The sequence below is a fragment of the Euprymna scolopes genome, chromosome 6 (genome assembly GCF_053919585.1).
Source record: "Euprymna scolopes isolate OS-2025 chromosome 6, ASM5391958v1, whole genome shotgun sequence".
NCBI classification, from domain to species: Eukaryota; Metazoa; Mollusca; class Cephalopoda; order Sepiida; family Sepiolidae; genus Euprymna; species Euprymna scolopes.
In genome coordinates this window covers 125,829,313-125,852,039 of record NC_136487.1, presented here as the reverse complement: position 1 = coordinate 125,852,039, position 22,727 = coordinate 125,829,313, and the positions used below count along the sequence as shown (strand labels likewise).

Below are 22,727 nucleotides of genomic sequence, written 5' to 3'. Positions count from 1 at the left end.
CTTGCTTCACAAACACACATGCAGTCTCTTACAGGAGTTATCCATTATGTTATATTCGCATATCGCTCTGTATTTACATGATAAACCAGAAAAGCAGCAGCAGCTGCGACAGCGTCAATAACGGCGATGCTGAGAAAAATCTGTTCGTCGACGCAATGCACATGAGCTCACTAGATTCACACGGCAACTTCAAAGCACATCTTTTTCATATACACACATAAATAGAATAGCTCGCACATCACTTCAACCAAGAAAACCGCCAGATAAGGCTGCACAGCAAAAGAAAAAAACAAAAGGTAAAACACAAGCACCGCAGTAAACGCAACTCGGGCAGCATATTAACGCAAATAAGTATTACACAAAACATTGCAACAATTCAACACTGACTAGGTTACATTCACAACTTTTTCAGCTTTAAATCGATATAACACATGCATACATACACCAAACAGACGATTTTCTACAATGCATTAAGACACAATAAACAAACACAATTAAAAAAGCAAAATGCAAGCTAAGTATCAACTTACTGTTTGTCTTAAACAACGTCCGCACCAGTGGTGCGGGGCGCACCACCACTATAAAAACACTAGCCGTCGCAACAAAAGTCAGTCACCCAGATTCACAGCAAATCTACAGTATGGGATAATTATCGGCTCCGTCGGATTCCTTCCCGATGTTAAACCCACTCTCGTGCGCATCGTCCTTACGAACTTTGAACACTTTGTTTATTTTTACTTTCTCGTTAAGTTTAATTTTTATAAATAAACGATTGAGAAATCAATCATTTAAATTTTAAATATATATTGTTTGTCTCGTTCCTTCTCGCCACCATACACTTATTCATAATATAATAATTATCTCTCGAGACAGAACAGAGGCCTTTATGTATAAGATCAATGGCTAAATAAAAGGAGCGTTTGCTTTCAATCTAGTGTTTCAATCAATATTTTTTTTTTCTTTTTAACGATCAGCACGATGCTGTTAATGCACAGTTCTCTGTTTATTAAGTGAAGTAAATGAATGTTTTCTTAATAAAAATCTGGGGGTTGTGGATCCGGTGATCGTGAAGCCCATTTAGCGTCATACTGATGATACGATCACCCAAAGTGTCCCTGCAGCCATTCCAACAAGTCAATTGATGTGTGGGGAGTTACCTCACTCTGGGGAAACCACTGTTCGTTCATCCCTCATGACACCACTTCTCTTTCCCACTAGGTAACACTTGATATATATATATATATATATATATATATATATATATATATATATATATATATATATATATATATATCAAGTTCACAAACAATCCCCAGTCGCATATATATCCCAGTCAGATGAGAGATGATGACATTATGTTTTCTGCAAGGAAGTGTCAGCACCTGGCATTCCCAAATGGTCACCCATCTAATACTAATATATATATATATATATATATATATATATGCAACACAATCACATTGACACACCGGTTCTCGTAAGATCACCAAAAGTTAAGCAACGTTTAGCTTGGTCAGTATTAGATGGGTGACCATTTGGGAATGCCAGGTGCTGTATGTAGGAAGATGTTGACACTTCCTTGCAGAAAACATAATGTCATCATCTCTCACCTGACCGGGATATACATGCGACTGGGGATTGTTTGTGAATTTGATATTCCCTAGATACTTCCTCCTTCGGGGTGGGGAGGGGGTCGGTTTAACTCGTTTAAGATGAATGCTGTTGCTTTAGGTAGCACTCAGTGTTGATTAAAGCAGAGGTGCATATTCAATGGTGATAAAAAAAAAGACTGAACATTTATAACTGAAACTTGCTGGACAAGTCACGTATCAACAGATGTTTATTTAGACCAAATATGCTTGGGCTTTGTGGTTTACGATAATTCACTTTGAAAAGTATAAAGTCGGAATATTTTTACCGTAGCAACATCAGATTAATCATCAGATTTATTTACTGCTTATCATTGAACGACGATAAAACAAAGACTGTTGGACATACATGGCTGAAACTTGGTGGACAACTCAGACATAGATGTATGTTTATTTGTAATACATATGGTTGGGTTGTGGTTTGGGATAATTAATTTTGAAAAGTGTAAAGTTTTTTTACTTTAACAACATCAAAACCGGGTAGGTACTAAATTGAGTGACCAATCATCATCTTTTAAATTTGGTTTGTGAGACAAATGTTAGGGGTCGTTTGGAAAGATCACATTTCTAACGAGAAAATATGGACCAGATCTGGATGCACTAAAGAGTGCTGATGGAAACTATGATGTTCTTAGGACAACTTTACCATCAAAGAGGCATAAAACATCTGGTATTGATTGGTAGAATGCAAGGATTGAAAAAGCAAGGTCAATCAAGATGCACTTTAATAGACAAATTGATTTTTTTTTTTTTTTTTTTTACAAGGTGGTCACCACTTATCAAGGCTCGGAAGCCACTCAGGGATAAAGGCTATTGCATGTACAGTACGTTAGTGTGGAAATTTAATAAAGTGTCTACTTAAGCGGGTGGTTCATCAGAAATTTGTTTATGTTGGACTTGAAGACATCCAGGTTGTAGTCAGGTGGGAAGCAGGCAGACAGAACAGAGTTCCACAGGCGTACAGTTCTAAGAAAGAAGCTTTGTTCATGGAATCTACGTTTTGATTTAGGAACAGATAAAGAGTGGGGAAAATTTTTAGACGGGTTTTTTTCGTAAAAGATTGGCGAGGGGGGAGCAGAGATTGGAGCTCAGACGAGCACCTGCCATGAAAATAACGATAAAACAAAGATAGGCTCGCAACGTCTCTTCTGTGGGAGAGAGGTTGCAGGGAAAAGAAAAGGGCATCCCCCACCAAGCCACGAAGTCTATTTTGTACTCTGTTAAGGCAGGATAGGCTGTTTTTAGCAGCTCTTGCCCAGATATGGCAGCAGTATTCCATCCTTGGACGTACTTGGCTTTTATATAGATAGAGAATTGCATCAGTAGTGAGATATCTTCTGGAGCGGTAGAAGGATCCCACCATCTTTCCAGCGACCTTGGCAACAGACTTGATGTACATGTTCCATTTCAGATCAGGAGTGAAGGTCAATCCGAGAAGCTTGTCAAAACATGGGGCTTCTCCTAGACGAGAGCCATCCATTTCAATTGATGCCAGATGAGGATCAGAGCGTTGATGATGTAAAGATAGGAGTTTGGTTTTAGATGCATTAAAAAGGTAACCAGCCACATCTTCCTCCACTGAACCATGCACTCGAGATCAGAGGAGAGAGAATCAAAGGAGAGAGAATCAGAGAGAGCTTTGTCATTTACAGCCTTTGATGTGTGGCTGTAGATGGTCATGTCATCAGCATAGATGTCAACAAATGATTTAAGTATATGTTTAGGGAGATCACTGATGTAGATTAGGAAGAGAGTTGGACACAGTATGGACCTCTGAGGGACTGCAGCATTAATACTGCAGGCCTCTGATTTTTGTCCATCGACCACTACTCTTATGAGCCTATCAGAGAGAAATGATTTAATGATAGAAAAACATTTTCAGTTATACCGTAGCTGGAAATCTTGTGAAGAAGGCCTTTATACCATATCTTGTCGAAGGCCTTTGATATGTCAAGAGCAATTGCCCTAGAAAGGAAGCCTTTGTCAAGAGATTCACTAATCCTATGAGATATAACCGTTAGCACATCTGCGGTAGATCTTGCAGAACGGAAACCATATTGTGTGTTACTAAAAAGGTTATTTCTGCTGAGGTGGTTGACTATTTCTCTATTTAATATGGATTCCAGCAACTTACTCATGACACACAGGAGACTTATAGGTCTGTACTGAGAGGGAGATGACTTATCTCCTGAATTCTTAAATTGATCAATTGGACGAGATTATTGTCAAGAGCGGTTTCGGACTATGGATAGCCACCCACATTGGAGAGCTGTGGTCGCCAATGCTGTAAAATAGCATCTTTTTTTTATTTACAACTAGCCTGGATGCCCAGCATTGCCCGGGTGTTTGAAGGTATGTGTTGAGCAAAAAAAAAAATGTGGCAGTAGGCAGGCAGATTTGAGCCTATACCGCAAAGGAAGAAAAAGAATGTGAAAAAAAAAAAAACGTGATGGCCAAACCGGAACTGACGAATTAAAGCTAGGCAATCGAAAAGAGAGGATGGCTTTCGAAAATATCAGTGAAAAAAGCGACCCCTCTCTGTAGAAAAGTGCCCAGTTGAGGGTGAAGAAATTAATGTTTTTAGCCAATTTTTTTATATTTGTCATCCGAAGGGTCGAGCTTCAAAACGATACTGATCTTGTGAAAATCCGTCGCCTCTGTCAAAATTTTAGGCAGGTAGACATACATACATATATATATACATACATACATACATTTAAACAGACAGGTGAGATTTATATTATAGATAATTAGCAACTTTTATATAATTTATAACAATCACACATTAAATAACAATTACACATTAAATAACAATTATAGATTAAATAACAATTACAGATTAAATTTTAGAAAATTGTTTATACCAAATATGGTTGGGTTGTAAAAAGTATTCTGAATTTTATTACCAATTCCACAAGAGCCATTTTTTTTATTATTCAAGTAGAGAAGGAGGGTAACCCTGTTACTTAAAAAGACGCGTCAGATTCCGGGTGTGAGATTTATTAAATAAATGTGGCAGAAACATGTGCATGAAAGGGGTCTTACCCGTTTTGTGATAATCTCCTTGCGACTTTCGACGTCGACACTGAAACACGATCAGTGCAACTATAAGAATGCAGAGAAACAGGCTCCCAATTGTGAGTCCAATAATTAAAGCTAACGGCTGCGCATCATGATGGGTCACACTAGAAGCCGTATAGGCGTGAGAGTCTGAAATAAAAGCAAAATTGAATTGTAAAAAAAAAAAAAAGAAAACAAATTGACATTTTTTATATACTAATGAGGCACAGCTTATCAAGGCTAAAAAGCTACTCGAGGATAAGAATTAAGAATTTGTGAAGTGGATGGTGAAACACCACCTTAAAGAAGGCAAGGGTTGAAACTGGGTAAAAATTTGATTATTTAAAAGGATGGCCTTTTCTCTTTTTTTTTTACTTAGGTGTCACCACTTATCAAGGCCCAAAGGCCACTCCAGGATAAGGGTTAATGAGTGTAAGGTGGTAGTGTAGTAATCACTAATGGTGTAAATTGGGTAGAATTTGATTATTTATGAAAACAGCTTCAACAAGAAATTGTTTACATCGGATTTGAAAGCTACCATGTTGTATTCAACTGGGAAGCAAACCAACAGAACTGTGTTCCACAGGTGTACAATTCTGAGAAAGAAACTTTGTTCATGGAATCTGCATTTAGATTTAGGCATGAATAGAGAGTGGGAGAAATTATATATAGTAGTTGTAGCTAGTTTTTTGTGAAAGTTTGGCAAGGGGGGGGAGACTATAGTTTGGAGTTCAGTCGAGCACTTGCCATGAAAACAGCAATAGATCAGAAACAGGCTCACAACGCCTCTCTTGTGGGAAAGAATTTGCAGGAAAGAGATTTGATCATGTTGTAGTCAACTGGGAAGCAGTCCTGTGGCATTGCATGCCATAGATGGACAGAAACTTTGCTTGTGGAACTTCCATTTAATTATAGATATACAGAGGAAGAATGCAAAATTATTTACAGTGGTTATAGCTAGACGAGTCTTTTTCTATGAATGGTTTATGTGGGCCATCAGGGATTGAAGCTCATATAAACACCTACCATGAAAATAACAATACAGTAGAAAAAGACTAGTAACATCTTTTCTGTGCAAAAGAGACTATAGAGAAGAGAACAATGGAGAAAGATGAGAACCCAGACATGGAGAAAGTATGTTTGGATAAGGAAACCATTAAGGTTGTTCCTAAGTTATGAGCACAAGGGAGGGGGCGGGGCTGGTGCTAGTGTGGTTGTAAGAGTTTGGAGTAAGTTAAAAAAAAAATGCCTGTTATTACTAACCAGCAAAGCGTTACCATTCTTAAACAAGTGAAGAGTCTATAAAGCATGTGTATGCAGTGTGATAGTGTATGGAAGTGAAATCTGGCCAAGGAAGGGTTGAGGACATGAGTTGCATGGACAGAAATGATGTGAGAATAATATGATTGATGTGTAATGGGAGTCTTAAAGACAGGCTTAGATCTGATTACGTCAGAGGAAGATTAAATCTAAATCTAAATAATCTGTAAATTTTTCAATCATGAATGATTATATTTTCAAAAATATGATTTCTTCTTAATAACATGTACCAACGCTAAAGAAAAAGAAATCGCTGTCCAGAATGAAATGATAAGATTTTAGGAGGAAAGCTATTTGGGTCTGGGTTGACTTAATTTTATATATTCAGTATAACTCGATACAGAAAAAAAAAAAAAAGTGAAAAACGGAGAACAAAAATTAACTTACAGCAAGGATCCTCTTTATGGACACAGAGTTGCGGCATACATAATTTATACTTTTCTGGTTCATTCTGGCAAAATTCTTGGTCAACTTTCATTTTTTACCTATTCCAAAATCTGCTCAAGAAAGAAAAAAATGATTTGAATATTAAAAAAAAAAGAAGAAAAATAAAAGAAAAAACGAATTATAGAAAAAAATGATTTGAATATTAAAAAAAAAGAAGAAAAAGAAAAGAAAAAACGAATTATAGAAAAAAAATGATTTGAATATTAAAAAAAAAGAAGAAAAAGAAAAAACGAATTATAGAAAAAAAATGTATAGAAAGATTTAAGAGTAGAAAATTTAAGCAGAATAGGAAGTGAACATTGGGTTTACTTTTCGCAGCCTTGTGAGACTCGCTTCCCTTGTCCTTTAGTCCTCACATTCCATGAACGATGTTTCAGATGAAGGGAGAAGAATTGCTGTTTTCTTGGTGGAATCTACCTATCTAACAGTTATGGTTGACTAGTTTTTGACTTTGAAATAGTATATTTTTTAGCTTCTTACATCAAGTGGCTTCATGCTTTGTCTGGAGAGATTTCCATTTAAAAAAACTCAAATACAGATTCAAAGACAAAATCAAATTTAGAAAAAGGGATTGACTTTTTAGCATTGCTTCTAAATTGCCTTACTTTGCCATATGCCATAAACACATATGTAAATTAAATAGTAAAATAATATCTCTTTACTTCTATATGGATAATATAGAAATAATAACCATTTTCTTCTGTTATATATTTGGACTCGGTATCAGTAAATAAATAACTAGTATGAATTTTGAATAACTAGTATGAATTTTGGCAAGAGTCACATTGGTACATGTCAGGATAATCTGATGGCAAACAGAAATAGATCCAGCTGCAAGTAGTGTGGTTGAAGCAGGAGTTCAAACGTTAGCTCCCTAGATAAAATACACTAGAAATGCAGGGGAACAGTATCATATGAGGAGGTGATGAAGTCATGTCATCGAGGAGAGAAACAAAAAAAATTTTAAATGTCAATCTGAGTCGGGAAGCAAGACAGCTGAGATGCATCCAACAAGATAGTGAGAATCTAAGCAAATCTCACTCTGATGTCTGCCTGTCTGAATCTTAAAATTTCCATCATTAAGACTAACTTAAGAAAATTAATTAGTTAATTAGTCATATTGGTCTCTCCTCACATGAACAACCTCTCTCTCTCGCTCTCAATAAAACCTTAAAAATCTCAAATAATTTTATTCGTCTATAGCTATACAGATGAGGTTATCAAAATCCCTCAGAGATCATGATGGAAAAACGACGATCAAGGAGTGAAGACCAGCAATGTAGACTATGTACAAATCTAAGTGAATGTTGCCACAATACTCTGCCCGTGTATCACATCATAGAGATTAAATTTAGAAATAATTTTAAATTAAATTTAGAAATAATTTACGCAGTTTCTCCTCAAATAAACACACACTTTCTCTCTCTAAATGAATAAAACCTTTAAACCTTTTATGATTTGAATTATGATGTAGATGATTTAAAAAATATTTATTGTTAATTTTAGTTAGTTTAAGAAGTAATGATACTATGATTGTCTTCAAACTGCAAAAATTATGAAGTCCAACAGTTAAACTACAACTGAGAATTTTTGCATTTCATAAACTTACCTTGATTATTATCCATAGTGCTTGAAAAAAAAAGTGTGTTTATGACAACAAACAAAATTCCCCACTCTTAGACAGATGGCGGCATACTGAATGTAAGCAATGGTCAGTTGCAATCTGGAGGTATCTGGCATCTACCCAGATACACAACTAATACATGCAAGGCGTGTTTGAATCAATTCTCACTTTATTTATGCCGTTATATTCATTTACTTATGACTGAATGAATTAGTTCAATCAATTCATAAAGGGTTAATACCGATAAATCTTTGGAATGTTTGTGCGATGTATATTAGTTGTATAAACCCAATGGAGTGGTTATAACAGTTTTCGAAATTTGTACATACGTTCTAATAACATCTAATTATAACAATAGAGAGAAAAAACTTATTATCCTTAAAGCATATCAGATGTTTCTCGTGTCGGGCGACCGTTTTCTATAGAAACAGAGAATTCATTTTAATTGCTTATTTTCACTGTTGAAACAAATTTGCATGTGTAAACAACTAATTTGCATATGAAGAGACCAACTGACTATAAACTTGGGTAGATTAAGAGTAAAGGGTGACTTTGATTTTGAGGAACCGAGAAAGTTGCTTTCAGTAATTTTGTCAGCATTTTTACGCTGTTGAATGAACAGTTTGTTTTTATTTTTCCTGACGTTTGTAGGGGATTGTGATCTTATCATGACTACGAAAGATTTGCATACATTTTTGTTTCTTACACTAATTTTAGCAAATGTAACAAACCTTGAATGATGGCCGTTATATTGTGAGTGTGTGGAGTAGAGTAGGGTTAAAACATCAGCAAGTCTTCATTGTATTTTTTATGCATGAGTAGTTTTTTGTATGAAGTAAAACAGAGGAGCAAGAATCACGAGAGGATCACGTGACGATCAAAAGAATAAAGACCAACAACTATGCACACACATATATATATATTATATATATATATATATATATATATATATATATACAAAAGTCTTTATATATATATATATATATATATATATATATATATATACAAAAGTCTTTATATATATATATATATATATATATATATATATATATATATATATATATATATCATCATCATCATCATCGGCGGTCACTCGTGTCCGAGTAAGACTGTCCTCCGTTGTGGCTTCTGTGGGTCCTCAGGTGAGCATAGAGCCCAATCCTAGACCCAATTTTTCTTGTGCAATTTGGGCAGATAAAGGTAGTGGTGGTGGGGTGGGGTTGGGTGTGTCTGGTTAATAATCTTAAGATTATATATATATATATATATATATATATATACAAAAGTCTTTATATATATATATATATATATATATATATATATATATACAAAAGTCTTTATATATATATATATATATATATATATATATATATATATATATATATATATATATATATAAAGACTTTTGTCAATCTGTTTTCTTGGTCGCTCACTGGCAAGAACGCACAAAAGCATGCATTGACGTAAACGATCATGTGCAAACTTTTGCTAATCAGACTCAGAAAACTGACCAACTGTATTCTAGGATCAACGTAAGTTTTGTTGATCTATTTAAGCTTATTTATTTACGTTTACAATGGACAATTTATTGAAATGGCCAGAAATATTAGAATGCATAAAACCAACCAAGGGTTAGAACTGTTAGTTTTCCATATGAATTATTTGCCCGATTCAAATTATGTTCAGGTGACAAATCAAACTTTAATTCTCATTAGCCAATTTTCATTTGATATTGTTGTATTATGTTATTGGCAATATAATCATGTTATTGGCAATACAACAACGTAGAATATATTTTTTTAAATATTTAATCCAGATCAGATGACTGTTAATATAAAATATTTTTAAATAAAAACAAACAAACCAGTAATACTTGATTTGGTATTAGCTCTGAGCAGGCTATGTCAGCTAACTCCTAATAAGGAAGAGCTTTATTAGAGAATATCAAATTCACAAGCTGTCTCTAGCCATGGTCATAGGAAAAGTACATACAGCGCCTAGCATTCCCAAATGGCCACCCATCTGATATTGGCCAGGCTCCACATCGCTTTACTTCAGTGATCTAATGAGAATGAGTGTGTCAACACAATTATGCCATATAATAATATTATTTTAAAACTAGCTGTACCTGCCCAGCCACGCAGTGTCATGCCTGAGTCTAGGTGATGCAAATATTAGATTGATTTGTATCTCAGAAACACACACACATACACACGCAAACACACATGGAAGCACAAACCCAAACCACACACAAAGACACACACACAAAACACAAACGCACACACAAAGAAACACATACACACACTCACACGGAAACACACACCAAAACACACACATATACAAAAAATATCCACACACACAAAACATGCAGAATACATGCACACACACACACACACACACGGATGCACACACACACAAACTCACGCAGACATGGAAAAACATGCACATGCACACACACATGCAGAAACACACGGACGCACATGCACAACCAAACTCATGCACACACACATGCATACACACACACACACACACTTCGAAAATAGTAAGGCTATAAAATCATACAGTTAATTGTGTAAAGAAAAAATAAAGAAATAGCATTGTTGAGTGTCTGGTAAGGAAAATCAAAATAGGAAGTGCGGGTATTTTTACTAGTATATATGATGCTTGGGTAAACAGAGCCGAGAGGGAAAGATAACAGAATACCAAGACTTTATGTATAAAATAAAAAGAAACTGGAATCTTAGGAAGATCTCTATCATTCCAGTATTTATAGGCGCAGCTAGACGCATGAAAAATAATTTCAATTGCATTTAGAGGGACGGTCAGAATCTTAAAAAGATCTCTCGGTTGAAATATATGAGATAGCGGGACATGCACATACATGCAAACAAACACATACACAGAAACGCACATACAAAATATCCAAACACGCACACACACACACACTCGTAAAAACACATGGAAATGCACATGCACAAACAAACTCATGCAGACACAGAAAAACACACGCACACACAAAATAAACACAAACACGTGCACATGCACATATGCAGAAACACAGACAGACACACACGCACACATGCACAACCAAACTCATGACTAAATGTACAAACGAATTCATGCACAACCAAACTCATGCACACATGCTCAAACAAAGTCACACACACACACACACACACATACATGCACACACTTCGAAAATAGTAAGGAGTAGACAGTTTAAAGGCTTTAAATCACACATAAGGAAATTTTGAAGTACATAAAATGTCAATTTACGGTTATGATTAAACGTTAGAGTCAAGCATTATAGTTGACTGTCTAGAGAAAAGAAACAATGTTATTTTCTTTTTTCAGGGATTGTATTTTTTTAGGGTGGGTACTGAAAAGAATTCAAAGTAAAAAAAAAATTAAAAAAGAAAAAAATGGAAAAGTGAATGACCTGTTACTCAACAAACTAAAAAAAAAAAAAAAAAAAATAGCATCGTTCACTGTTTGGTATAGAGAATCAAAGAAAAAAAAACAATGCTAACCGTAAATGTTAATTATGTTTGTATCAGGGATGTTTTTTTAATGGGGTTAGTTTCATGGTGACAATGTCTGTGTAGGTAATGGTAAGGGTATTAATATGTAAAATTACAATGATGAGCGATTAAGATTTTTTGTAGTTGTAAGATTACTTTGTGTAGAGAGACACCATGTTTGTGAAGGCCAGATGCATTCATTTTTTGAATAAGTTGTTTATTCTCGAATAATGGATCTATCAGTTCTTAGCCAATGAGAAAAGCCAGAAATTTCGAATAGAGAAATTATTATTTTGCAATTGGTAACTGGAAAGATAATGGCATGTATATGAGTTCATGAACCAGTTATGAAGGGTGCCTGGGAAAAATAGTTATAAGGTGTGTATATAATCCCGGTGATGAATGGAGGTGGTAAGAGGGCTGTAGATTAAGAAGGAAAAATAGGAACTACCTCGTAAAAAGCTGTTGCAATTGTGATGAGATTGCTCCTAGGATGTAATGTAGGATTTTATTATAACAACCAAATATGTCTAAAATGGCGTTTTTAAGTTACATAAGATAGTGGCTAATAATCTAGACATAATAAATTTGAATGTGGCATATATTGGTTAAAAGGGGAATTTCTGCAATCATTTTATTATATAGTAGATAGTAACCTAAAAACATTAATCAGCAAGATGTATAGCTCATTTTAAAGTGAAGAATTATTACGACAATGACGATAGAAAATCTTAGCTTGATGAAATGCTAGATTTCTTAGCTTGTTTGTATGCTTGGCCCTGGTTTAAATGCATTCAGATACCAAATTAGTCTCATATAGTGGACTAGCAGAGCTATACAGCATTGACCAGAGCAAAAATATGACATATTTCTATTAAAACTTCTATCTCTTTACCTCTCTCTCTTTCTCCCTTCTCCCTTTTTTGTCCTTTTTTTAGCACATTCCTCTCCAGCTGGACATACACACACAAATACACACAGACAACTCTTCTTTATATCATAGATTTTTTGAAGAACAGTTCGCCCTCTCCCTCCCCGACGAAACTCAATCTTCAGAGAACAGATAATCTTTTCTACATTTTAGATATTATTCATCCAGGGCAATGCCGATCAAGAATATACCAACCTTGTGGATGTTTGTTTTGCAGTTTTTAACTTTTAGCTGGACATACAAACATACATAAACAAACTTTTATATAAAAAAAACTAGCCTGGATGCCCGGCATTGCCCGGGTGGTTAGAGGTGTGTGTTGAGCAAAAAAAAGAAATGGTAGTAGGCAGGCAGGCTCGAATCCGTGACGCGAAGGTGGAAAAGAAAGTGAAAGAAAATCTGACGATTGAGAAAATAGAAGAAAGTTCAGGAGCACAACGTTTGAGAACAACAACAGGAATCAAATCAGGACCGGGAACCTTAGACTGATTAAGACCAGCAAGAATTCTATCAACCATCTTTAGAGTGATAATTATATAATCAAAAGTCTGATCAGTTTTTGAAGGAAAATCCAGATTCATCGATAGAAGAATTGTCAGCAAAAAGATTAACAAAGAGATCAGCCTTATCCTTAGAAGATGAAATGACCTGATGACCATTAAAAAGGAGGAGGGATAGCAGATTTGCCACTATTAAAAACACTATTATAGATTCTCCAAAAAGTCCTTTAAGAATAGCTAGACTTTACTCCAGAAATTGTTCTCTTGCAAGCATTGCTAGCTCTTCTGTAGGATTATCTAGAAGTCTCAGAACCATCTTGACGATACTGATTGAAGTAATGATTACGATGGGCAATGGCTGAAACACAAACAGATGAAAACCAGGGAGGAGAATGAGGTTTGTTTGAAAGTGATGAGGAATGAATGGGTTAATTACAAGAAGCTAGTCAGTAACCTCCTTAGAGCAGCATTCAGAGACATACCAAAAATAGGACCTCATGAAACGTCACATAGGTAGTTGCAAAGCCCATCATCAACCCTCCCGTAGTTAAACAACTTCTTATGGAAGGGATGATCAGTTGAAGAGTTAACAGAAAAATCAATCTCAACACCAACAACAGCAGGATCAGAAGAACCCAATGGAGAAGAAGAGGAAATAGAGCTTGACGGATGAAGTTGTAATGCATTATCAATGTTGTTGAATATAACATCAACAACATAGCAGTCACTATCAGAATAGGAACGGTATCAAATGAACAAATAAGAAGTGAAGTGCAGCAAAGACAAGCTCAAAGAGATAAAAAGGCATTCATGAGATTCAAGATTGGCGACACGTGCTATAGAGAGATCCTTGTAAAAAAAAGTAGCAAGATCAGGCAAATGCATTTAAGAGTTAAAACAGACAAGAGGCAAATAACCTTCCATATGTAGATCATTGCTATCAATAGAAGAATCTAAATTAGTGTCATAAAGAGTCAAGAATGTGAAGATATTTGTGCAAAAGAAAGAATAATATATATATATATATATATATTCTTTCCAAGTCGAAAATGCTGGAAGGGTCATATTCAGATAGATCTTTACCTTAATGGTTATACCCGTGCCCCTTCCCCCCGCTGCTAACTCTGCCCGCTCACTCATGTTTTCTATCATTCACACTGAGGAAGATCGAAGGATCGGTCGAAAATTATGTGCTTTTGAAGGAAACATTCTTGTTTTTTTCAAAAGACTTTTTGTATTCCTACACGTCAACACACAGGAAATAAATACAGAAAAGATAACATTCATATATTTTTTGTATTGATTTTTTATTCATACATATTTATATATATATATATATATATATAAATGACAAAAGTCTATATTCCAAATTTTAAGATGTTAACCATCTTATCATTTATTTCTTTAAGTATACTGAAATGTTCAATTCTTGACAGCACCTGTTTCATTGTGCAGAATCATTCATGTAATTATTATGCCAATTTCTGACTTTATTCTGCCCTTAACTTATCAGAAAGAAAAGGAATTCATCAACTTTAAAAGAAAATAAAGGTATATGGGCAGGATTACAAAATCCGAATATCGAAAGAAAGGACTGAACATCAGAAAAGTCTGATGTTACTATAAGAAATAGTAAAGTGCTTTTTGTGTGGATCTCTAGAAGGCATGATAAAATAGATAAATAAATAAAAAGGAGATAAAGCTACACTCAAGTCAAAACTCAAGTCAAAACAAATAAAGCCCGAAAGAGACCCCACTATCGGCATTCAATCCCCTAGATTCTAAACAAGCTAACTAAAAAAATAAGCCCTTCAAAACACTAATAGAGAAGGAACGGGTTACTAGGCTAACCAACATAAAGTCTATCCCTAAACTAGTTATGTGGCTTACCAGTTTTTATCGTGACACCATCACTCTCTAACAAAGGCTAAAGATTGCCTTGTTCCCAACAGAGTAGTATTTCAGAAGATTCAGTGTCAAGAACGACCAGGAACAATATAATACAGTTGAGGAGGGTAAGAGAGAGAAAAAAATTAAGTTGAGACAATATGAACGGGTTCTGGCAATAAATTCAAAGAAATCAAACTTGTATGATCCAAGCAGTGCAGCTGAAGTGAGATAAACAACCTCAAAAATGCTGTGAAATTTTGAAAAAGTAACAGCCCTAAGCTGGATACTCAAGCAGGCTAGATGTATTTTTTTGTCTTCGAATCCAATAAGACCAAGAAACCACAAAGAAAGTATACTATTTAACTGGTCAATTAGAAAGAGGAAAAGACACATGGGGCAATGGGAAAAGAGGTGGCTGGTTAATTTTAATGCATCTAAGACTAAACTTCTATCTTTCCATCATCAGTGCTCTGATCCCCGTCTGGCATCAGTTGAAATGAATGGCTTTCATCTTGAGGAGGCTTCATGTTTTGACAAACTTCTGTGCTTCACCTTTACTCCTGATCTGAGACGGAACACGTACATCAAATCCATTGCCACGGTTGCTGTGAAAATAGTGGGATCGTTTCTACCGTTTCTGTAGATATTTCACTGCTAATGCAATTCTATACATGTATAAGAGCCAAGTGCGTCCAAGGATGGAGTACTGTTGCCATATCTGGGCAGGAGCTGCTAGAAGCAGCTTATGCTGTCTTGACAGAGTTCAAAATAGACTTTGTAGCCTAGTGGGGGATGCTCTTTTCTCTTCCCTGTAACCTCTTTCCCACAGAAGAGACATCGCAACCCTGTCTCTGCTTTATCATTATTTTCATGGCAAGTGCTCGTCTGAACTCATATCTATGGTCCCTCCTGGCCTTTCATGAAAACCACTCGTCTAGCTGAAACCACTATCAATAATTTACCCCAATCTTTATCTGTGCCTAAACCTAAACGTAGATTCCATGAACAAAGCTTCTTTCTTGGAACTGCACGCCTGTGGAACTCTGTTCTGTTTGCCTGCTTTCCAACTGACTGCAATATGGTTGTCTTCAAGTCCAATGTGAAGAAATTCTTGATGGGCCATCCCCTTAAATAATCCAATTTACCAAATTTCCACTACTAACGATGACTGACATGTTCCCCATGACCACTGTACACTCATTAACCCTTATCCTCGAGTGGTCTCTGGGCCTTGATAAGTAGTGACTCCTTTGTAAAAAAAACAAAAAAATTAACATTTGAGATGTAAAGGAAAACTTTAATGGAATATTCGGATATCTATGTATCTCATATAGAGATCAAGTGTTAGCCTCTAGGAAATGGCTTCTTGATTTTTGAGAAGGAAAATGAAACAAAACAGACAACTACTCTTTTCATAATAGATTGGTAAGTTGAGTTATGTTATTTAGTTTAATAGATTGAAAGACAGTTTTTATTGCAGATTATAAATCTGATAATTTACTTTCGTTTACAAGTTTTATACGTTTTCATGTATTTCTTATTGTAACTTAATCGCATTTATAATTATAGCCTACAAGAAAAATGTCCGTCCCAGCATAGGTAAAACTAATCCACCCTCTCCCCAAACAGAACAGTTTTTGCAATAGTTTTATGCTCTCTTACGAAGATTAAAATAAAGAGATAATGGCGCTAGATCTTATGCCTAGAATCCTCCATATTTCAATTTTGATCAAAATCCATTATCTGATTTCTTTTTATTTTAGAAAATATCTCAAATGTAAGGGGTCTTAAGAAAAAAATGGAAATTGAGTGAATCTTGCTTAATTGGTGCCAAATGATTATAGATCTAATTTTATTGTTAATAAGCAATCACTGATACAAACGTTTGAAAACTTCCAGTGAGTAAATAATAATAATAAAAAAATAAATAAAAAAAACAACAACAATAATAATAACAATAATAATAATAATAATAATAATAATAATAGTTGCTGCGGAGGCAAAATATGAATAAGCGTTACGTAGAATCAAGAACATTGGAGCTGCATATCACCGCCCCCTCCCCAAAGAGTGATGCCAAATAGTTGAGAAGGGTCAAGGTCAATGGAAAGACCGAGGAAAGAGCACTGACCAGACCTCCGCTGGACAAGTGCCAAGAGAACTGGGATCTTGGGAAGGCTTATTGCCACTCAAATTCTAGTCGAGACCAATGGCCGCTGTCAGCGAGAAATCAATGGTAAGCAGCTGTTGCGATAACCCAAATTTATTTGCAAATGTTATCGAAAGAAGTGGAGAGTACTGGAAATCTGGGGAGACTTGTTATCACTCAGCTTTCAGGGGAACACCATGGGCTGTTTTCAAGGAGAGATCTTAAATGATCTGTGTGAAAGCTCCTTGTGAGCCAATAATAATATTAATAATGATAATAATAATTATCTCTCTAACACATCTGAATAATAATAAATATCTATCTTTCATTATATATATATATATATATATATATATATATATATATATATATATATATATATATTATCTATTTTTTTGTTGTTGATTTTTTAGCAATAGTGAAATATTCGGTATTAGCGTTTCTTACCTAAGAGGGTCCTGGATAAGACCTAAAACTATATCCGATGGTGAGGCCCGCATCTTGCAGGCTTTGGGGAGTGTGGAGCCACCCTTTAATTGCCGTTGCTCCCAGGTCCACTCTGACCCGAAGTGGTAGTACCTGTTAGGGTCCCAATAATGGGTTAAATAGAAACCGACTTGGAAAAAAAAAAATATTCCATTAAAAATTTTTTCTTCAAAATCACTGGATCTGCATTAAATAACCTGAAAACGGTTGATATGCCGTAAAACAAAAACAACCAACCAACCTACCTAAGAGATCAAAGCATTAGTTTTCCCTGAAATATATCGCCCCTATTTTTTGGAACATAAACAAATAAATAAATATATATATATTATTTTACTTTTTAAAACAGAATATTTCATTATCGTAAAAAAATCAGCAAGTTAATAACTTTAAAAGCGATAAAAATAGCTAATAATATCAGCAGAGGCCTATAACGTAATGGTATACGCACTTGACTACAAACTTATAGTTTGAAGTTCGAGCCCTAATACAGTCAAGCTACGCTGTTGAACTGTAGAACAGCAAAAAACGTGTATTATATATATATATATAATGAGAGATAGATATTTATTATTATTGGCTCACATGGCGCTTTCACACAAGTCAATAAACGATCTGATTGGAAACCTGTGGTGTTCTCTGGAAGCTGAGTGACAACAAGTCTCCCCAGACGTCCAGCTCTCTCCACTTCCTTCGATAGCATTTGCAAATGAATTTGCATCATCGCAACAGCCGCTTACCATTGATTTCTCGCTGGCAGTGGCCATTGGTTTATACTGGAATTTGAGTGGCACTCAGCCTCCCCAAGGTCCCAGTTCTCTTTGCGCTTGTCCAGCCGAGGTCTGGCTAGCGCTCTCTCCTTGGTATTTCAGTCCTTCTTGACCCTTCTCGGCTCTTTGGTATCACTTTTTTATTGGAGGGAGCGGTGATGAAACAATGGGGGGGGGATGATGGGGGCGTAGCACTTGTAGATATGCAGCTTCGGTGTTCTTCATTCCCTGTAACGCTTATTCGTTATATTGTCTTCTTGTATTATTCTCTGCATTCAAGGGTACTCACTGACGTTTTTATCAGTGATTGCTTATTGAATATATATATATATATATATATATATATATATATATAAAACAAAGAAAATTAAAGTCTGTATATGAAAGAATAACAAAATCATGTTGGTAGTATCATTCTGATGTGACCAATCGGCACTTAAATCGACTGGAATAGTACAATCTGGAATGTTCATTGCATGGCTTGAATGGGAAAGGACGGTATAAAAAGGACACAGACCTTAACCGAAAAGATAGAAATAGAAATCACATTACTGTTATTGATCTGAATTTGCGAAATAGGCCGAGCGAGCACGTGTGTCTGTCTGCTCTCTCTCTCTCTCTCTCTCTCTCTCTCTCTCTCTCTCTCTCTCTCTCTCTCTCTCTGGGTGAGAGATTAGATGTTCAGGGGTGGGTTTTAGGTTAAACGTTTTGAAGAATTTGTAACCGTGTTGAACAAAGGCGGGCGAAAGGCTGATATGCCTCCTGTGTGATGCATGCATTACCGCATCTTTATATAAGGTTCCCGTTTAGTGTTATATCGGTCAAGTTCTGATTAAAAAAAAAAAAAAATAGGTGTTTATACATTATAATTGGATTAAAAATGCATTTTAATTTCTAAAAAAAAAAAAAAAAAAGCACGCGCACTATTACGTAATTATGTGTCATGTTGAAATTCGTAAAAATTCCAAAAATTAGGAAAAATGATTGAGTAGATCTGCTGGAACTATTTTTCACAAAAAGGCTTTGTATATTCTCGATTCACCATTTTTTAATTTGAAATACCGAAAACTAATTGAAAACAAGGGAGATAGGGCAGTTTGTCGTACCGAATTAGCCGCAACAGAAGAAGCCCGTAAAAATGCATTATTTGATAAATTAATTTATTTATTTGTAACTAGCCTGGGTGCCCGGCGTTGCCCAGGTGTTTGGAGGTGTGTGTTAAGCAAAATTTTTTTCAAAAAGTGGTAGTAGGCAGGCAGGCTCAAACCCGTACTGCGAAGGAGGAAAAGAAAGTGAAAAAAAAAAAAAAAAAACGTGCCGTGTTAGCTGTTGCGCCCATCGCCAAACCGGAAGCTACATAGGTTTAAATTAAGGCTTAGACAATCGGAAAGAGGCGATGACTTTCGAAAATATCGGGGAAAAAAACGACCCTTCCCTGTAGAAAAGTGCCAAGTTGAGGGTGAAGGGATTTATGTTTTGGGCCAATTTTTCTATATTTGTCGTCCGGAGGATCGAGCTTTAAAACGATACCGATCTCGTGAAAATCTATCGCCTCTGTCGAATATGTTTGCGAAATATACAAACATAGATACATACATACATTTAAACAAACAGGTGAGATTTATATTATAGATTATACTTCTGACCATAGAAAATGGACCATGGGCGCTTATGGGTCAACTAATATGATGGCAAATGCCACAGGTTCAATTCTCGACACCAGTAACTATAAGGAATTTTTTTTTTTTTACACGAGAGTCATCTATTATATAAATCTCACCTGTCTGTTAGTGTGTGTGTGTATGTATGTATGTATGTATGTATGTATGTATGTATGTATGTTTGTATGCGAGACATACAAACATACATACATACATTTGAACAGACAGGTGAGATTTATATTATAGATTATTTTCAATTCGATCAGGTTTCGTAATATTTAGAAATTTTATTAATTTCTACATAACATGCTATTACGTAATAAAGTTTTTACTTAAAATGCATTTCTAATATCCAATTTTCATGCACAAGCACCAAAAATTATGACTTTAACGTTTATATAAGCAAATGAGTTAAGATTTTTCACATAACAAATCAATAATCTTAAAATATACACCCCCCCAAAAACAAATGCGGTAATCAAAAGAGAAATATTTACATTTTTGTTCATTTTAATTCAATATTTTATTTTGCTGCCTACCTCAAGCTGAAGGGGGAAGTTTCTAGGGAATATTAAATTTGCAAACGCCCTTAGGTTGCATGTATATCCTGGTCAGGGGAGATAATTTTGATGACATTACATTTTACAGTTTTCGGCACCCCAGAATCTGGTATTTTGCTTATTAACATACTTGTTCAAATGATTTGCGGTTTTTGGAAAAATGACAAGTGCGGACTTTCTTTTTGGTGGCACTATATATATATATATATATATATATATATATATATACATATATATATATATATATATATATATATATATATACATATATATATATACATATATACATATACATACATACATACATATATACATATACATATATATATATATATATATGTTAAGATTTTTTTTGTACCTTAGAAGCGCTGGTTGAGTTTGAATAAAATAAATATGTATTATATACGTTTGAAACCAAAAACAACGCATTATTACAAAATAAACAGACATTTATTTTGTTTGAAAATTATGTTGAAATTCATAAATATATTTCGAGACAAAGTCTCATCATCAGTATGGCTTTCTTTCTTTCTTTTTTTTTTGCCATGGTGTTGTTGGGGCAAAGGATCAGTACTATTCTGACATTGAGCACTTTTGAAGTAAATAAGTTTGAGTTACACATCTTATAGTAGTGAAAAAAATTGGCATGTTAGATACAAAACGTTGACCACTCCATATCCATACTTTTAACTAGCAGACCACTCATCATTGCCTAGTCGTAAAATATGTTTGAATATATTTTTATTAATGCAGATTTCGTATTTATATTATATTGGACCCAATATATAGTAATGATTAAAAAAGTTTTAAAAAACTGACTTTGTGTGCCACCACTGAAAATCAAAACCAAAACGTTTAGCTTATGATTTACTTTTTCCGTTGATGTTAATGCTTGAGTTATGAAGACATGTTTGCTGCAAGGCTAAAAATGAAAACATGAACCAATAGCTATTACATTACACATGCATATTACATGTGCCGTCGTTCGACCTTCACCTGGCAAATTCAATTTTTTTTTTTAATTTTGACACTTTTGCACCGATTTTCCCCAGCTAAAACCCAAGTATAAAATTTTGCATAGGTTCAAATACTCGATATATTAAGTTTCATGTCTGTAGACCAAAAACTGACGGAGGAGTTTGGTAGGCAAAATTTTTTAAAGAAATATATATACGCATACATAAATATATAAAGAGGTATGTGTTTACTATAAACTTTTTATGCAAATATTATGCAAGTATAAATCATGTAGAATATCTGCATGAATATAATTACATCTAATAGTTAACTAAAGATGATCATACCATAAGAAAACCGAAAAAACGAATAGAGAAGTAATTAAAATGAATGTTTGAAAGAATATGCAAATTAGCTAGATCATTTGCAGATGAATATAATTCCACGACCCATATATAACAAAGTTGTATTTTTTTTTTTAAATAAATAGAAAAAAGGGTTTTTAATATGAATATCAATACACACACAAAAAAAAAAAATTTATAGGAGTGTAGATTGACTGAACCTCGTAGTTACATAACGTTTAAATATCGGACAAGTATAACCAAGTCAATGTCATTGATTATTTTTACTTCAAAATGATCTAATTTTATATTATTAACATTTCTCTGCAGATTGGTAGCCATGTTTTATTCTCCCCCCTCCTCCCCACACCTGTATTGTTCCTATCGTGGAAATGATTTTTATTCCCCAAAATATCTTTAGAACGATATTTTTAGAGATGAAAAGCACGTACACTTTTTTTTTTTTGGTCAAAATCCAAAATATGTTGCTATGGGCGAACGCTTGAAAAATATTCATTAAGAAAAGTTTCATTTTTTGGTACAAAATCGATCCCAAATGCAAATTAAATAAATAGAAGAAAATATATTTTTTCACCAAAATTCAGAACAGTTAAAATATATTTTCATCAAAACCATTAAAAGAACCATTTAAAAAAAAACCCATTAAAGATGAAAATAAAAGATGAAAATAAAAGAACCATTAAAAAAACCATTAAAGATTTTGAAACTAACACGCTAGAAGCTGATCCTCGCACTACATAAAAATGGGTAACAAATCATCAGCAGTTCAGTCTGATATAAATGAATACGTCCTAAAATGGAGTACTGTTGTCACATCTGGGGAGGAACTTTCTTGCC

The 22,727-nt window shown here is 34.6% G+C and overlaps 1 protein-coding gene across 3 annotated transcripts in view; it reads right to left on the bottom strand.

Annotated features, from left to right (window-relative positions):
- LOC145277941 (uncharacterized) overlaps positions 1-22,727 on the bottom strand; it is a 141,799-nt gene that overhangs the window by 3,285 nt on the left and 115,787 nt on the right. For all 3 annotated transcript variants that reach the window (XM_080130025.1, XM_080130024.1, XM_080130026.1), the window contains 2 exons: positions 6,417-6,526; positions 4,695-4,859 (listed from right to left, as the gene is read on the bottom strand). In XM_080130025.1, coding sequence (XP_079986151.1) covers positions 4,695-4,859; positions 6,417-6,507 — 256 coding nt within the window. In that variant the 5' untranslated portion in view covers positions 6,508-6,526. The remainder of the gene's footprint in view (positions 1-4,694; positions 4,860-6,416; positions 6,527-22,727) is intronic.